The 13,573-nt window shown below is 43.5% G+C and overlaps 1 protein-coding gene across 1 annotated transcript in view; it reads left to right on the forward strand.

The window, feature by feature from the left end:
• TDRD3 (tudor domain containing 3) overlaps positions 1–13,573 on the forward strand; it is a 401,075-nt gene that overhangs the window by 155,813 nt on the left and 231,689 nt on the right. Inside the window, exon 2 of the mRNA XM_040341347.1 lies at positions 7,254–7,338. Within this exon, the coding sequence (XP_040197281.1) occupies positions 7,254–7,338 (85 nt within the window). The remainder of the gene's footprint in view (positions 1–7,253; positions 7,339–13,573) is intronic.

Raw genomic sequence — 13,573 nt, forward strand, 5'->3', positions numbered from 1 at the left:
CATTGGCAAACATGGGTTGCTTTTGTTGTGGCACAATTTAAAAAAAAGGGTTGGGAACTTCTTTCCCCGCATTACTGCGGGTAGGGAAATAAATGGGCTGTCCTACACGCAGAACGCATCCACACAGAACCAAGAGCTTGTTCACATGTCAGGCTGGAGGGGCAGTAAAACCACATGGTTGAGCTGTTTTTACCACCCCCAACTTTTGCCCCTTTAGCTGCAGAGGCAACAGCTGGGGTGTAAACATGCTGTGGCTGCAGCTGGAGGTATACCCAGGGTGAATGGGGCTGCACTGCAACTACCCCGCAACTGTGTGCATTGCATTTACGGGCTTAAAACAGGTGGTGAGGAGGCAAGATATGCCTCTTTACTGGCTGACAAATGCCCCTGAAAAGCGATATGAACACAAATTGCTTTTCAGAGGAGCAGCAGTCCTTGCTGCTATCTCGAACAAGCCCTACAAAAGTAGTTCTGATGGTACAGGAATAGGGGGGTCAGGATTAAAAGTAACATACATACAGACAGATGCGCACGCACACAAACAGACACACGTACAAACACACATAGTGTGTGTGTTTGTACGTGTGTCTGTTTGTGTGCGTGCACATCTGTCTGTATGTATGTTACTTTTAATCCTGACCCCCCTATTCCTGTACCATCAGAACTACTTTTGCCACACACACACTAACAGACATGTGTACACATGCACACATACACTTAAAGAAGAACTGTCAGAGCTGCACAACAACCAATCAGATCCAGAGTGCTGTAGCCATGAATAGAGGATGTGGGGTGTCATTGACTGTGACAGCTGGTTATTCATAGCAGAGCCCCCCCCTCACCACCTTACCCTTGGCGTCGCAGTCAGCGCAGTACTTGTTGTCCTCCTCCCTCAGCATACGAGACAGGATGGCCTGGTGCTGCTCATTCAGCTTCAGGGCTTTCTCCCTCTCTGAGCGGGTGGCCATGTCTGCGGGCAGGGGAGCAGTGTCGGTCACGGTGGCTCTACTCTTTCTTCTTCCCCCTCAGGGAAAAGCGCGCCAGGCAGAGTTGAGGACGGTACCCGCGGCTCTCACATCACAGAAGCAGTGCGTGCGTCCGACCCTCCCATAGCAACCGATGACGTATTCGGTTGGCAAGACGCGGTCGGGAGGCCAGCACAGCTTCCCGAGTGTCGGGAAGTGAGTTTTACACAGCGGACCGGCACCGCTGTAAAGACAAATAATGAAGTGCCCAGCAGTAGTGTTACATCAGATAGCAGCCATAGCGGCCAATATTTGGGGTCATTTTGCCGCGGCACACCTGGGGACTCTTTATGGCACACCAATGTGCCGCGGCACACTGGTTGAGAAACGTTGATCTACACTCAGTACCCCATAATGTCACAGTGAAAAGTGAATTTTAGAAATGTTTGTGAATTTATTTTAAAAATAAACTGAAATTTTCACACTGGCATAAGTATTCGGACCCTTTGAAACATTGCTTGAAATTCAGCTCAATGGGCATGATTTGGAAAGGCACACACCTCCCTATAAAATGCCTCACAGCTGCCAATGCATACTGTATCAGAGCAAAAGCCATGAGATTAAAGGAGCTGCTTGCAGAGCTCAGAAATAGGATTTTAGCAAGGCACATTTCTAACAAAGGTTACACATTTATTTTGGTGCACTGAAGGTTCCCAAGAGAGGAGGGCCTTGGTAAGAAAGGTGACCAAGGATCCGATGGTCACTCTGACTGAGCCCCAGAGACCTATGTGGAGTTGGGATAAAGTTCCAGAAGGACAACTAGTAGTTGGACAGAAGATTCTCAGTGCAAAACGCATAAAAGCTTGCTTGGAGTTTGCAACAACAAAAAAAAGCACCTGATAGACTCTCGGACTGTGAATAAAAATATTTTTTGGTCTGATGAAACCAAAATTGAAACAATTTGGCCTCAATTCTAAATGTTATGTCTAAAGGAAATCGGACACCGCTCATCACCTGCCAAGTACCTTCCCAACAGTGAAGCATGGTGGTGGCAGTATCATGTTGTGAGGGTGTTTTTCAGCAGCAGGGACTGGGAGACTGGTCAGGGTTGAAAAAAAGCTGAACAGAGCAAAGTACAGAGATATATGATAACCTGTTCCACGGGTGCTCCAAACCACAGACTGGGCCGAAGGTTCACATTCCAACATGAAAACTATTCTAAGCACACTGCCAAGACAACACAGGAGTGGCTTAGGGACAACTTTGTGAATGTCCCTAGAGTGGCCCAGCCAGAGCCTTGGCTTGAACACTGTTGAACATCTCTGGAGAGACTAGAAAATGTCTGTCCGACAGTCCCTGTTCAACCTAACTGAAGATGAGAAGGATTTGCAAAGAAGAAGAAAAAGAATGGCACACATTCCCTCAATCCAGTTGTACAAAGTTTGTTGCGTCACACCCAAAAGACTCAAGGATATAATTGCTGCCAAAGGTGCTTCAACAAAATACTGAGTAAAGGGTCTGAATACTTAAGTATGTGTGATATTACAGTTTTCTTTTTAATAAACTCAGACATTTCTAGAATTCTGTTCTCACTTTGTCATTATGGGGTACCGAGTGGAGGTGCAAAGATTGTGTGGAACTTGTTTTACCTGACACAAGATTTGTAATCCCGTTCAATCTAGAGTTCCAGTCATTGCTGCCAGACGACACAACCATGTTCTGCACATACTGAGTACCTTTCTGCAGACTACACTGCAGCTAAACATCATAACCTCAAGCTGTGACTGGATAATGAAAAAGCAGCAGCACATTAGAGGGATGAGCACAATGGGTGGTGCAGCATATTCGAATAGAGAAATGACAATTCCCAGTCCAGTTCAGCCTGAGACCTCGTAACCGCAAGCCATATTCCAACTTTTGATTTCCACGGTGATGGTCATATTTTCTCTGTTCAAACTCTATAGAGAGAGTTTGTGTTTCTCTCAGAAAATATTTTAATAGTGTGCTAATCATCTTCACTGGAACGGTAGCAGGCCCCCACTCATGAGATATGGAATGTTGTGAGCTTTTGTGCAATATCAGATTAACACCAATTTGTCTAGATTCCAGGAATGAGGCATCTCATTAATAATCCTCATAATGTATAGGTGCAGCTGAGGTACAGCAAGGTTACAGCGAAGAAGTTATATCTGTGTATCATACTTTGTTATATCTAACCTTGAATATTGCAACTCCCTTCTCATAGGCCTACCTCTCCATAGACTATCATCTCTTCAGTCTATCATGAATGCTGCTGCCAGACTCCTCTACCTTACCAACAGCCCAGTGTCTGCCACCCCTCTCTGCCAATCCCTACACCGGCTCCTGATTGGCCAGAAAATTAAAGTCAAAATTCTAACCACAACATACAAAGCCATTAACAACTAAGTAAACCGGAAATGACGACGTGACGTTGCTTCTGGAATTTTACTACAGAAACTCGATCGAATCCGGCCTTGTTCCGGTCACAGCCTAGCCGGCAGATGTGCTGGATCGTTGATCGAGTCTCCCAGTGGGACGGTAGGAGCGGCGGACAGCAGTTGGGGAATGTCCCCTCCGGCTGCCTGGGATAACGACCGAGCGGCCAACCGCCAGATAACCGACCGCCCGATCGGAAAAACGGTACCGGAGTATAGTCTGCAGCTGCAGGCGATATTTATTTTGATACATACATTAATGGGTGGAGCCTGTGATCTTTAGAGCTACTATTTATTTAAAAGTTTTATGTCTGTAATGTGGTTATGACTAAGGCCTTATAGGCTGAAACGTGTCAACTGACTGCATCTGCGTTTGTTTTTACTGTGGCTTTTTAATATAATGAAGAAATTTTAAGAGCAACAACTGGAGTGCGGATAATTTTTCCATGTAACTGTATTGTCTTCCTTTTATATTGTAAAGTGCTGTGTAAACTGTTGGCGCTTTATAAATCCTGTATGATAACATTATCTGTTGGCTGTGGATTACATGCTCGTTGACTGCTCATCTTTGATGCACCAAATCGGGGAAGACAAATATTGTGGGAGGGAGCAGAACCCTTTTACCTTGCTCCAAATTGTGTTGGATTTCATGGGACCAATGGCATCTGTTGATTTGTGTTGTTTTTCTTTTTTCAAGTACATTTATTGTGCTTTTAAATCAGCAACTACTGTCTAGATCGTTTGTAAGAAATCTTGTGTCCGTGCTTAGATCTGTAGATTTGTAATTTTGGTTATAATATACATTTATTCATTATTTTTTTTATTTTTATTTATTTTTATTGATGAAGTAGATTTAGTGCATCTTGTTTTTGCTCTCATTATTGAAAGCTCATTTTTTTCCCCCCTGTACAATGTATTTAGAGTGAACTTGCTTGAACATTTGAAAGCCTATGAAGCAATACATTGCATTTTAGGCTTTCATTTCGCTTCAAATCAAATATATTTTGTTGAGCTAAACCTTAAAAGGTATGCAAATAAAGTTTGGCGACCTTGTACTAGAATGAGAAATTGACTCTGAAAGAGGCTGCATATTTTTTTTCATCAAACTTCATTTTTCAGAGGAATGTTAGGGTGAATTTAGTTAGATTTTATCTGTCCTTGTCCATTTTTTTTTTCTAAACAATGTTAAACTTACTGAGTAAATGATTACATCTGCACTAGTGGACCCATTAAGGTGTCTTTTGCAGATGCCTAAATTGATATGACAACAAACCATAACAATTGTGAAACCTGCTGTGGATTACCTCAGAATTAGCACATGGTGCAAAATGGCCATTAGACAATTGTTAGCTTCAATTATTTGCCTCCAACCCATTGGTTAAAGTGATTATAAAGCCACATCTATAAAATGCTCCAATGCCCTCTGTATTCGGACAGTAAGTTCCCCTGTGTCTGTGTTATATCATAAATATGCTTATTTGTACCGATAACACAGTGTCTTCCTGCGCTCAGGTGCCTCCTTTCTCCTCTGCCTGGCTGACCGTTCCAGTGGGCGGTGCTGAGCACTGCAGCTGACATCAGCCGGGAGGAGAGACCGAGCTAATGAGTCACATAATCGCGGGAAGACACTATGTTATCAGTACAGATGAGCATATTTATTATACAAGACACGCACACATGGGAAACTTCTTGTTCTAATACAGAGGGGATGGGAGCATTTATTAAGTATGATAGCAACAAGAGTGGGAAGGCTGAGTGCTGACATGAGCAGGCAGTCAGAGTGGAGGGGGGGGGGGGGGGAATTAAGGGAAGGACACAGGAGACAGAGAGCAAGGCTGCGGCTGACAGGGGCACGTATGCTGACAACGCTGTTGGGGCTTAGCAGCCCTGATATATCTGAGTCGGCGTACAGGGGGAGAGTATAGTCAGGCAGGATCAGACAGGTGTTACGGAGGGCCAAATGACAAAGCGTAAGCACTGTACTGTATAACACGCTTTAAGGGAACAGGATCTGTTTTGTTTTTTTTGTGTTAAATGCTTTAAGTGTCTTTTTTATGATTTTGGGGATTCCTACATTTCAGATTTTTACTAGCCATTTGTAATAGACATGCCAATTTTCATTTGGGCAGCTTTGGCATACTTTCAGAGATTACTAGTAGTAGTAGTAGTAGTAGTAGTGAACTTATAGAAGCAGCGTGGTAGGGAATGTACTGGCCCACAGCTCATTGGAATACAAAGAAGACAGAGTTGAGTGTCTGTGCTCATTGCTAGCTAGTGGAAAATCAGGAAGATGACAAACCCTAGTAATAATTTGCTCTCTGGCAGAAATCCTTATGCCGCGTACACACCATCACTTTATGTGATGAAAAAAAAATGTCATTTTCTGTGAAGTAAAAAACGACGTTTTTGAAACATCAATTTTCAAAAACGATGTTGCCTACACACCATCGTTTTTTCAAAGCGAGGTTACCCTCACCACATTTTTCCATTGAAGCTCGCTTCATAACTAGCTTCTGGGAATGCGCGGGTGTAAAAACGTCGTTTTAAACGCCGTTTTTTGCTACACACGGTCAATTTCTGTGAAGTAAAAAACGACCTTTTGAAAAACGACACATAAAATTGAAGCATGCTTCAATTTTTTTTTTCGTTTTTCACAAGACATAAAACAACGTTTTCCCCCACACACGGTCATTTAAAGTGACGTTTTTAAAAAGTGATGGTGTGTACGCGGCATTAGGTGGTCAAAAATGTTTAAACCTAGTAATCTCTAAATGTGGGTGTCATTGGGCTGTTTATAGCCACTGCAAGGCTTTAGTCACACTGCTATTTGCCTTTCCTGGGGTGTAAGCTTTTTTTGCATGTTAGTTTTGCTTATAGCGACTTGGCAATGCTTCAAGCAAGATGAACTTCGTGTAAACTCCATTTCTAATGCACAGTTTCCCGCAGCTATTTTCTGGGCAGCTCAGGATGAACTGGCATCCGAGTTAAAGCACAAAAACCTAGTGCAAGGCATGCCTAAGCCTATCTGCTTTGTCACTGTGACTATATGACTGGCATAGGCAATCCTCCAGAAGTCAAAGACCACTAGTTTATTTAGACTTACTGAAGCTAATGGCGGGTATTCAGCAAGGATGTGTCCTTTGCCAGTATATTATGTGTTAAAATGTCTACTTCAGCATATTGGAAGTTTTGGAGACATGCTATAACAGCCATTGATGAAAATGTTATTTTTAGTAGCAGCGAGAAGATTTTTTATTGTCATTTACTGCAACAAGGAAATTGATGGAATATAGTGGGTAGCAGACTAAGAGAAGAAGCCAAGTCACAACTTTACAGGAACTCTGTCCCTTCCCCTATATGAGGGTGCTGTGTCCCTGAGTTTCCAAGCACCATTCTGTCACCTTGTTTGAAGGGTTGGGAGTTGCAAACTCCCAAATACTCAGAAGCACAGGTATTTTTCTTATCTCCTGGCAACCATGAGTGTCCCCATAGCTAAGATGAGCTGTTTATGTACTGAGGGTCAGTCGGAGATTAAACTGAACCTGTTGCTTTGCACTATGTGTTTAAAACCCAGGCTGAATGTAAGGAGATATATTGACTGCATGGCTGGTCTATACTTGGTTTTGTAAAGCTTTGCCTTCTAGTTTACTGTTTTTGAAGGAACTTTCAAAAGTTTGTTTTTAGAACATTTCAGAACGCGCTTGTCCTGAAGTATTTATACGATAGATATTCTGCACATAGCTGTAATGTGTCCGAGACTTATCAATTTTATAACAGCATGCTTTCTATCAGACTAGCTTTTAATAAAATGTTCTTATGTATCTTTTAACAGGTATCTTACTGAAGAGGGATTTGAAGCTTGTAGAGGTTCATCAGATAAAGTGAATAAAAGTGCTATTCTCCTTGTTGCTCTCAATGTAAGTTTAATTTTCTGATTTAATAACCTAATTCTTTGATAAGTTGTAGCTCTGCTGAATACCATTCTGGGTTTTCTGTCATGCCTGGTGTACAGATTTCCTGTAACTCCTTCTCTAGCACATTAAAGCATCAGGTTTCAGAGCCCGCATCAAATGGTGATATTGACCCAATGGCTCTGTGTTCCAGCTCCTTTAAAGAGCTTATAAGAATTCAACTTATGCAAAAGAAAAATTTAAAATGATAAAAATTGATTATTAAATGCTCCTAGGTGCTATTATCGCTAAGAGCCTCTACCAGATTATTCTCTGCATTGTGAAATAAGATACCATTGGGGAGGGATGCAAGAATTTCCAACAGGACAGTAATCCACATTTTCAGTGCCATGTAAGTAGTCCAAGTCCTCATACAAACTAAAGTACCCCATCGACAAAGTACTGGTCAGCCTTAAAGCTGGTGTGATGGCTAGGTGGCAGCGTGTGGCAGTGTTTTCCATTAGCAATGCATACAACAGTGTTTTGGAAACCAGTGTTGGCTGGTGCTCAAAATGTTGGGGGGGGGGGGCACAAACAAACTGAAAAAAAAAACCCCATCAATTGCAGCCCCATTGTGCCATCAAAGCAGCCACTGTGCCCATCAGTTGCCGCCACTGTGTCCCCCCTGCCCACCCGCCGTCTGCCCGGCACTTACCCTGTCTAGTGGGACAGCGGGTGACGGCAGCGGCCGGCGACCGGTGTCCTCCATGTCTTCTTCTCCCGTTGTCCTCTACTCCCGTCCTCTCCTATGATTGGACGCCTGATAGGCATGTTGCTAAGGGACCATTTTGTGGAGGCTTCGTCTCTCAGGGACTCCCTGGGAGGATGGATGCAGCCTAAAGAGACTGGGTCTTACCGGCAGCTAGGGGCACTTTCCAACCTCTTCCACATCCTTGGCCATGGGCACCATCCAGCTTGAGTGGAGCAGACTCGCTACTACCTCCCTCCAGTACACGGCGAGGGTAAGTGGTGGGTGACTACACTTGCGGGCCTGCGCAGGGGAATTAGGCAGCACCCGACCGGCAGCTCCATCATCCGGACCACATCAGCAGAAATACTTGGAAGGTCTCATGGCGTGCCATATATCCGCCGGGCCGAAGACGCTGAGCATCATTTCTGGCCGTGTGAGGTCATTGCAGTGCACCGAGACCGTGTCTCTGAGGAGCAGGGAGGAAGGGGATGGCCAGGCTGCCCACCTTATCCTAGCCAGCGTCCGGACAGCCGGATCATCAGTGGGAACCGGAGCAGTGGGGGACCATGTATGCTTTTTCCTATGACACTCCAGAGAATGGGGCACCAGCCAGGCACAGGTAGGCTGCTGGGCAGTACTGTAATGTGCCTTGTGTAATTGGGGAACCCCTAGGTGGTGGGTTCTCACAGCCTTGGATAGGTGTAGACTACTGGCTAAGTGCACAGTGGTGTACAGGTAAAACTCGAAAAGTAGAATGTCATGCAAAAGTTCATTTATTTCACTAATGCAACTTAAAAGGTGAAACAAATATATAAGATAGACTCATTACATGCAAAGCAAGATAGTACAAGTTGTGATTTGTCATAATTGTGGTGATTATGGCTTACAGCTCATGAAAACCACAAATCCACAATCTCAGAAAATTGGAATATTACATGCAATCAATAAAACAAGGATTGTACATAGAACAATATTGGACCTCTGAAAAGTAGAAGCATGCATATGTACTCAGTACTTGGTTTGGGCCCATTTTGCAGCAATTACTGCCTCAATGTGGCGTGGCATGGAAGCTATCAGCCTGTGGCACTGCTGAGGTGTTATGGAAGACCAGGATTCTTCAATAGCAGCCTTCAGCTCTTCTCCATTGTTCAGTCTCATGTCTCATCTTTCTCTTGGCAATGCCCCATAGATTCTCTATGGGGTTCAGGTCAGGTGAGTTTCCTGGCCAATCAAGCACAGTAATCCCACAGTCATTGGAAACCAGGTTTTGGTGCTTTTGGCAGTGTGGGCAGGTGCCAAGTCCTGCTGGAAAATAAAGTCAGCATCCCCATAGAGCTGGTCTGCAAAAGGAAGCATGAAGTGCTCCAAAATCTCATGGTAGACGGCTGCGTTGACCCTGGACTTAATAAAGCACAGTAGACCAACACCAGCAGATGACATTGCTCCCCAAATCAAGACTATGGAAACTTCACACTGGACTTCAAGCATCTTGCAGTGTGTGTCTCTCCATTCTTTCTACATTCTTTCATACTCTGGGTCCTTGGTTTCCAAATGAGATGCACAATTTGCTCTCATCAGAAAAGAGGACTTTGGACCACTGAGCAACAGACGAGGTCTGTGTTTCTTTAGCACAGGTAAGACACTTCTGATGACTTTTGTTGTTCAGGAGTGGCTTGACAAGAGGAATACGACATTTGAAGCCCATGTCCAGGAACCGTCTGTGTGTGTGTGTGTGTGTGTGTGTGTGGTGGCTCTTGATGCACTGACTCCAGCCTCAGTCCACTCCTTGTGAAAGTCCCCACCACTTTTGAATGGCCTTTTCCTGACGATCCTCTCCAGGCTGTGGTCATCACTGCTTATATCCCTCTCGTATATTAGCTTCACTTTTTAAGTTTCATTAGTGAAATAAATAAACTTTTGCACGATATTCAAATTTTTCGAGTTTCACCTGTATAGCTGGGAACCTGATGGCTTATTCCCCCATCAATTCTGTTTTGCAGGCTAAAGAGGCATCAAGGGAGGATAAATCGAGCAGGAAGAAATGCCCTAACTGTGGCACTAAGCTCTCTTCCAGCTTGGCCAAATTTCCACATTTAAATCTTTCAGAAACATTATCTCCGACGCAAGCACACCAAGAGCCTCAAGTAGTCAGGCCACAGGAAGTGCAGCGGTGAGAGTACCCTCTTCTCCCGTTCATGCATTCTCTAATCTAGTAGAGCTCTTGGGGACTAGGGAGCAGAGCCCGACATTAGTCAGGTAGGCCTCTTCTTACTCTGATTCAAATAAGAAAGAAGAGCAGGCCGAGTCTAGCAAGTCTGCAAAATATAAGCTGTCCGGAAGTGGATGGCATTCTAGGTGCAATTTATGATACTATGGAAATCCAGGAAAAAGAGGCTCAATTATCCAGACACAATCTGATGTATCGGGTCTGGGGAAAAATAAATCAAGAGTTTTTCCAGTCCACGAGATCCTGTTGGATAAATTCCTTAAGAGATAGTTCCCTTTTGATAAAAAAACAGAAGCCATTTGAAATCAGAATCCTTAGGCACACCCCTGTCTAAGGTGTCTAAGCAGACAGACTTAGCATTTGAGGACATGGCACACCTCAACGATCCTATAGATAGGAGAACGGATGTAGTCCTAAAAAGAGCTTGGGATACGTCCATGGCCAATTTAACCACTTCAGCCCTGGAATTGCGACGCTGTACTCAAACAAAATTGACGTCCTCTTTTTCCCACAAATGGAGATTTCTTTTGGTGGTATTTGATCATCTCTGCGATCTTTATTTTTTTGCGCTGTAAACAAAAAATAGCAACAATTTGGAAAAAAACACTATTTTGTACTTTTTGCTATAATAATAAATATCCCCAATTTATTTATTTTTTTAAAAAGCGATTTTTTTTATCAGTTTAGGCTGATATGTATTCTTCTTCATATTTTTGGTAATTCAAATCGCAATAGTTTGCCAATGTCCATTCCTCCTGTAGGTGACCGTGTAACCAAAATGTTAATGCTTCCTAAGTCCCCCTCAATGAATGCCAAGAGAAGGATTTTAAAGCGAGTACAAAATCATATTTTACTGCACATTACAAAGATATATTTTTTTATCATCTTGAGTTTTTTTTTTTTTTTATTAGTAGAAAAATATTTAAGGACAATTTTATCCTCTTCCTTTTTTAAATGTATGTAAATACAGATTCACGGATAAAGAGCTGTAATGGTACTTAATAACCCTTGTCCTATCATACTTCATCTCCTATAGCGCTGGAATGATTCTCTGCTGGATACCAGATGCGTATGTTAATTATCGCATGGCAGTTCAAATGATTTGTAATTCAGCTGAGCAATTGGCTTAATTCCGTGCTTTAGTGACTTCCAACCAGAATCAGGAAAACAAAACTATAACTCACAGCGATTGTCATATGTCATTTTCTCTCATTGCAGAATGTTTTGAAATGTTCATTTCACTGTAAATTCTATATATTTTATAGTGTTGATATATTTTCTTTGAGATTGAATTGTACAATAGTGTGCATGGGTGTTTTATATACTGTTGCTCTCCAGCCATGTAAAAGTTTGGGTTGTACTCTGACACTGTCCTCTCACTCTTCAGTAGCCTTACATTGATTTGACTCTGTGTAGGTGAAGGCAATTTGATCTGCCCAAAATGCATTTGGCTTTAATTTTAGTGTGTGTGTGTGTATTCAACTACTCTTTCTGGGTTCACCTCCTAAGCATAGGCACCAATTGACTAAAGCTTGCTATACACTAGTGAACTTAAAGAGAAGTTCCACCCTAAAAATCGACCTCCGCTTAACCCACTCCTCGCCCCCTTACATGCCACATTTGGCATGTAATTTTTTTTGGGGGGGGGAGTGGGGGCTTCAGGAGAAGGGGACTTCCTGTCCCACTTCCTCCATCCGCTGAGGGGCTGCAAAGGCGATACTTCATATCGCCTTTTGGCAGCCCCTCCCTGTAGGCGATCGCCTAGGACACGTCCTAGGCGATCGCTTGTCCAATCAAACAGCGCCGCGCGTGCATGCGCAGTGCCGCTCGTGCATGCGCAGTGGGTGCCCGGCCGTGAAGCCGAAAGCTGTCACGGCCGGGTGCTCACAGTGACAATGAAGACGCCGGCCGGGGAGGAGGGGAGAGGAGCGGAGCCCCGGCCGGCGCGTCGCTGGAACGTGGAGCAGGTAAGTGTCAGTTTATTAAAAGCCAGCAGCTACACTTTTTGTAGCTGCTGACTTTTAATAAACGTAAAAAATGGGTGGAAAACCCCTTTAATGTTTAATTTTAACCACTTAACCGGTTAACGACCGCCCACTGTATATATACGTCCTGTTTTTAAAGATGGATATCTCGGTAACGGCAGCAGCTGCTGCCACAACCGAGATATCCATCTCTTCAGTAAGCGGTCCTGTCAACGCCGGTCTCCGAGATCGCCGTTATCGGTGGCGGCAGAGGGCCCCCCTCCTGCCGCTCTCTCGCGCCCTCCGCTGCTTACCTGAACCGTCGGTAGCGGCGGAGGTGATCGGGACCTTTCAGCCGCTGTGTGGGGATGCGAGTGAGGGCAAGATGGCCCCTACCCGTCCCCATAGCATTGCTGGGCGGAAGTGACGTCAAAACGTCAGTCCCGCCCAGTGTCTTAAAGAGACATTTTTTTGTTGTCATTTTTTCAAATGACAAAATTTCCATTTTTTTTTTTTTTTTTTGACAGGTCCTCTTAAAAATGAGATCTGGGCATTTAATTTTAAATATGAGATCTGAGGTCTTTTTGACCCCAGATCTCATTTTTAAGAGGACCTGTCATGCTTTTTTCTATTACAAGGGATGTTTACATTCCTTGTAATAGGAATAAAAGTGATAAAAAAAATTTTTTTTTTATTTCAGTGTAAAAAATGATAAAATAAATAAAAAGAAATAAGAAAACCCCCCAATTTTTTTTTAAAGCGCCCCGTCCCGACAAGCTCGTGCGCAGAAGCGAACGCATACGCGAGTAGCGCCCGCATATGAAAACGGTGTTCAAATCACACAAGTGAGGTATTGCAATTTTTAAGCGTGACATGTTGGGTATCATTTTACTTGGCATAACATTATCTTTCACAATATATAAAAAATTGGGCCAAAATTATTGTGGTCTTATTTTTTAAATAAAAAAAGAGAATTTTTTCCAAAAAAAGTGTGCTTGTAAGACCGCTGCGCAAATACGGTGTGACAAAAAGTATTGCAATGACCGCCATTTTATTCTCTAGGATGTTAGAAAAAAAAGATATAATGTTTGAGGGTTTTAAGTAATTTTCTAGCAAAAAAAAAAGTTTTTGTCTTGTAAACACCAAATCTGAAAAACACCTTCTGTCCTTAAAGCGGATCTCCACTCTAAAGTGGAGTCCCGCTGATCGGAACCCTCCCCCCCTCCGGTGTCACATTTGACACATTTCAGGGGGGAGGGGGGTGCAGATACCTGTCTACAGACAGGTATCTGCACCCACTTCCGGCCCTACGATACGGGC

This window comes from Rana temporaria, chromosome 2 (genome assembly GCF_905171775.1).
Source record: "Rana temporaria chromosome 2, aRanTem1.1, whole genome shotgun sequence".
NCBI classification, from domain to species: Eukaryota; Metazoa; Chordata; class Amphibia; order Anura; family Ranidae; genus Rana; species Rana temporaria.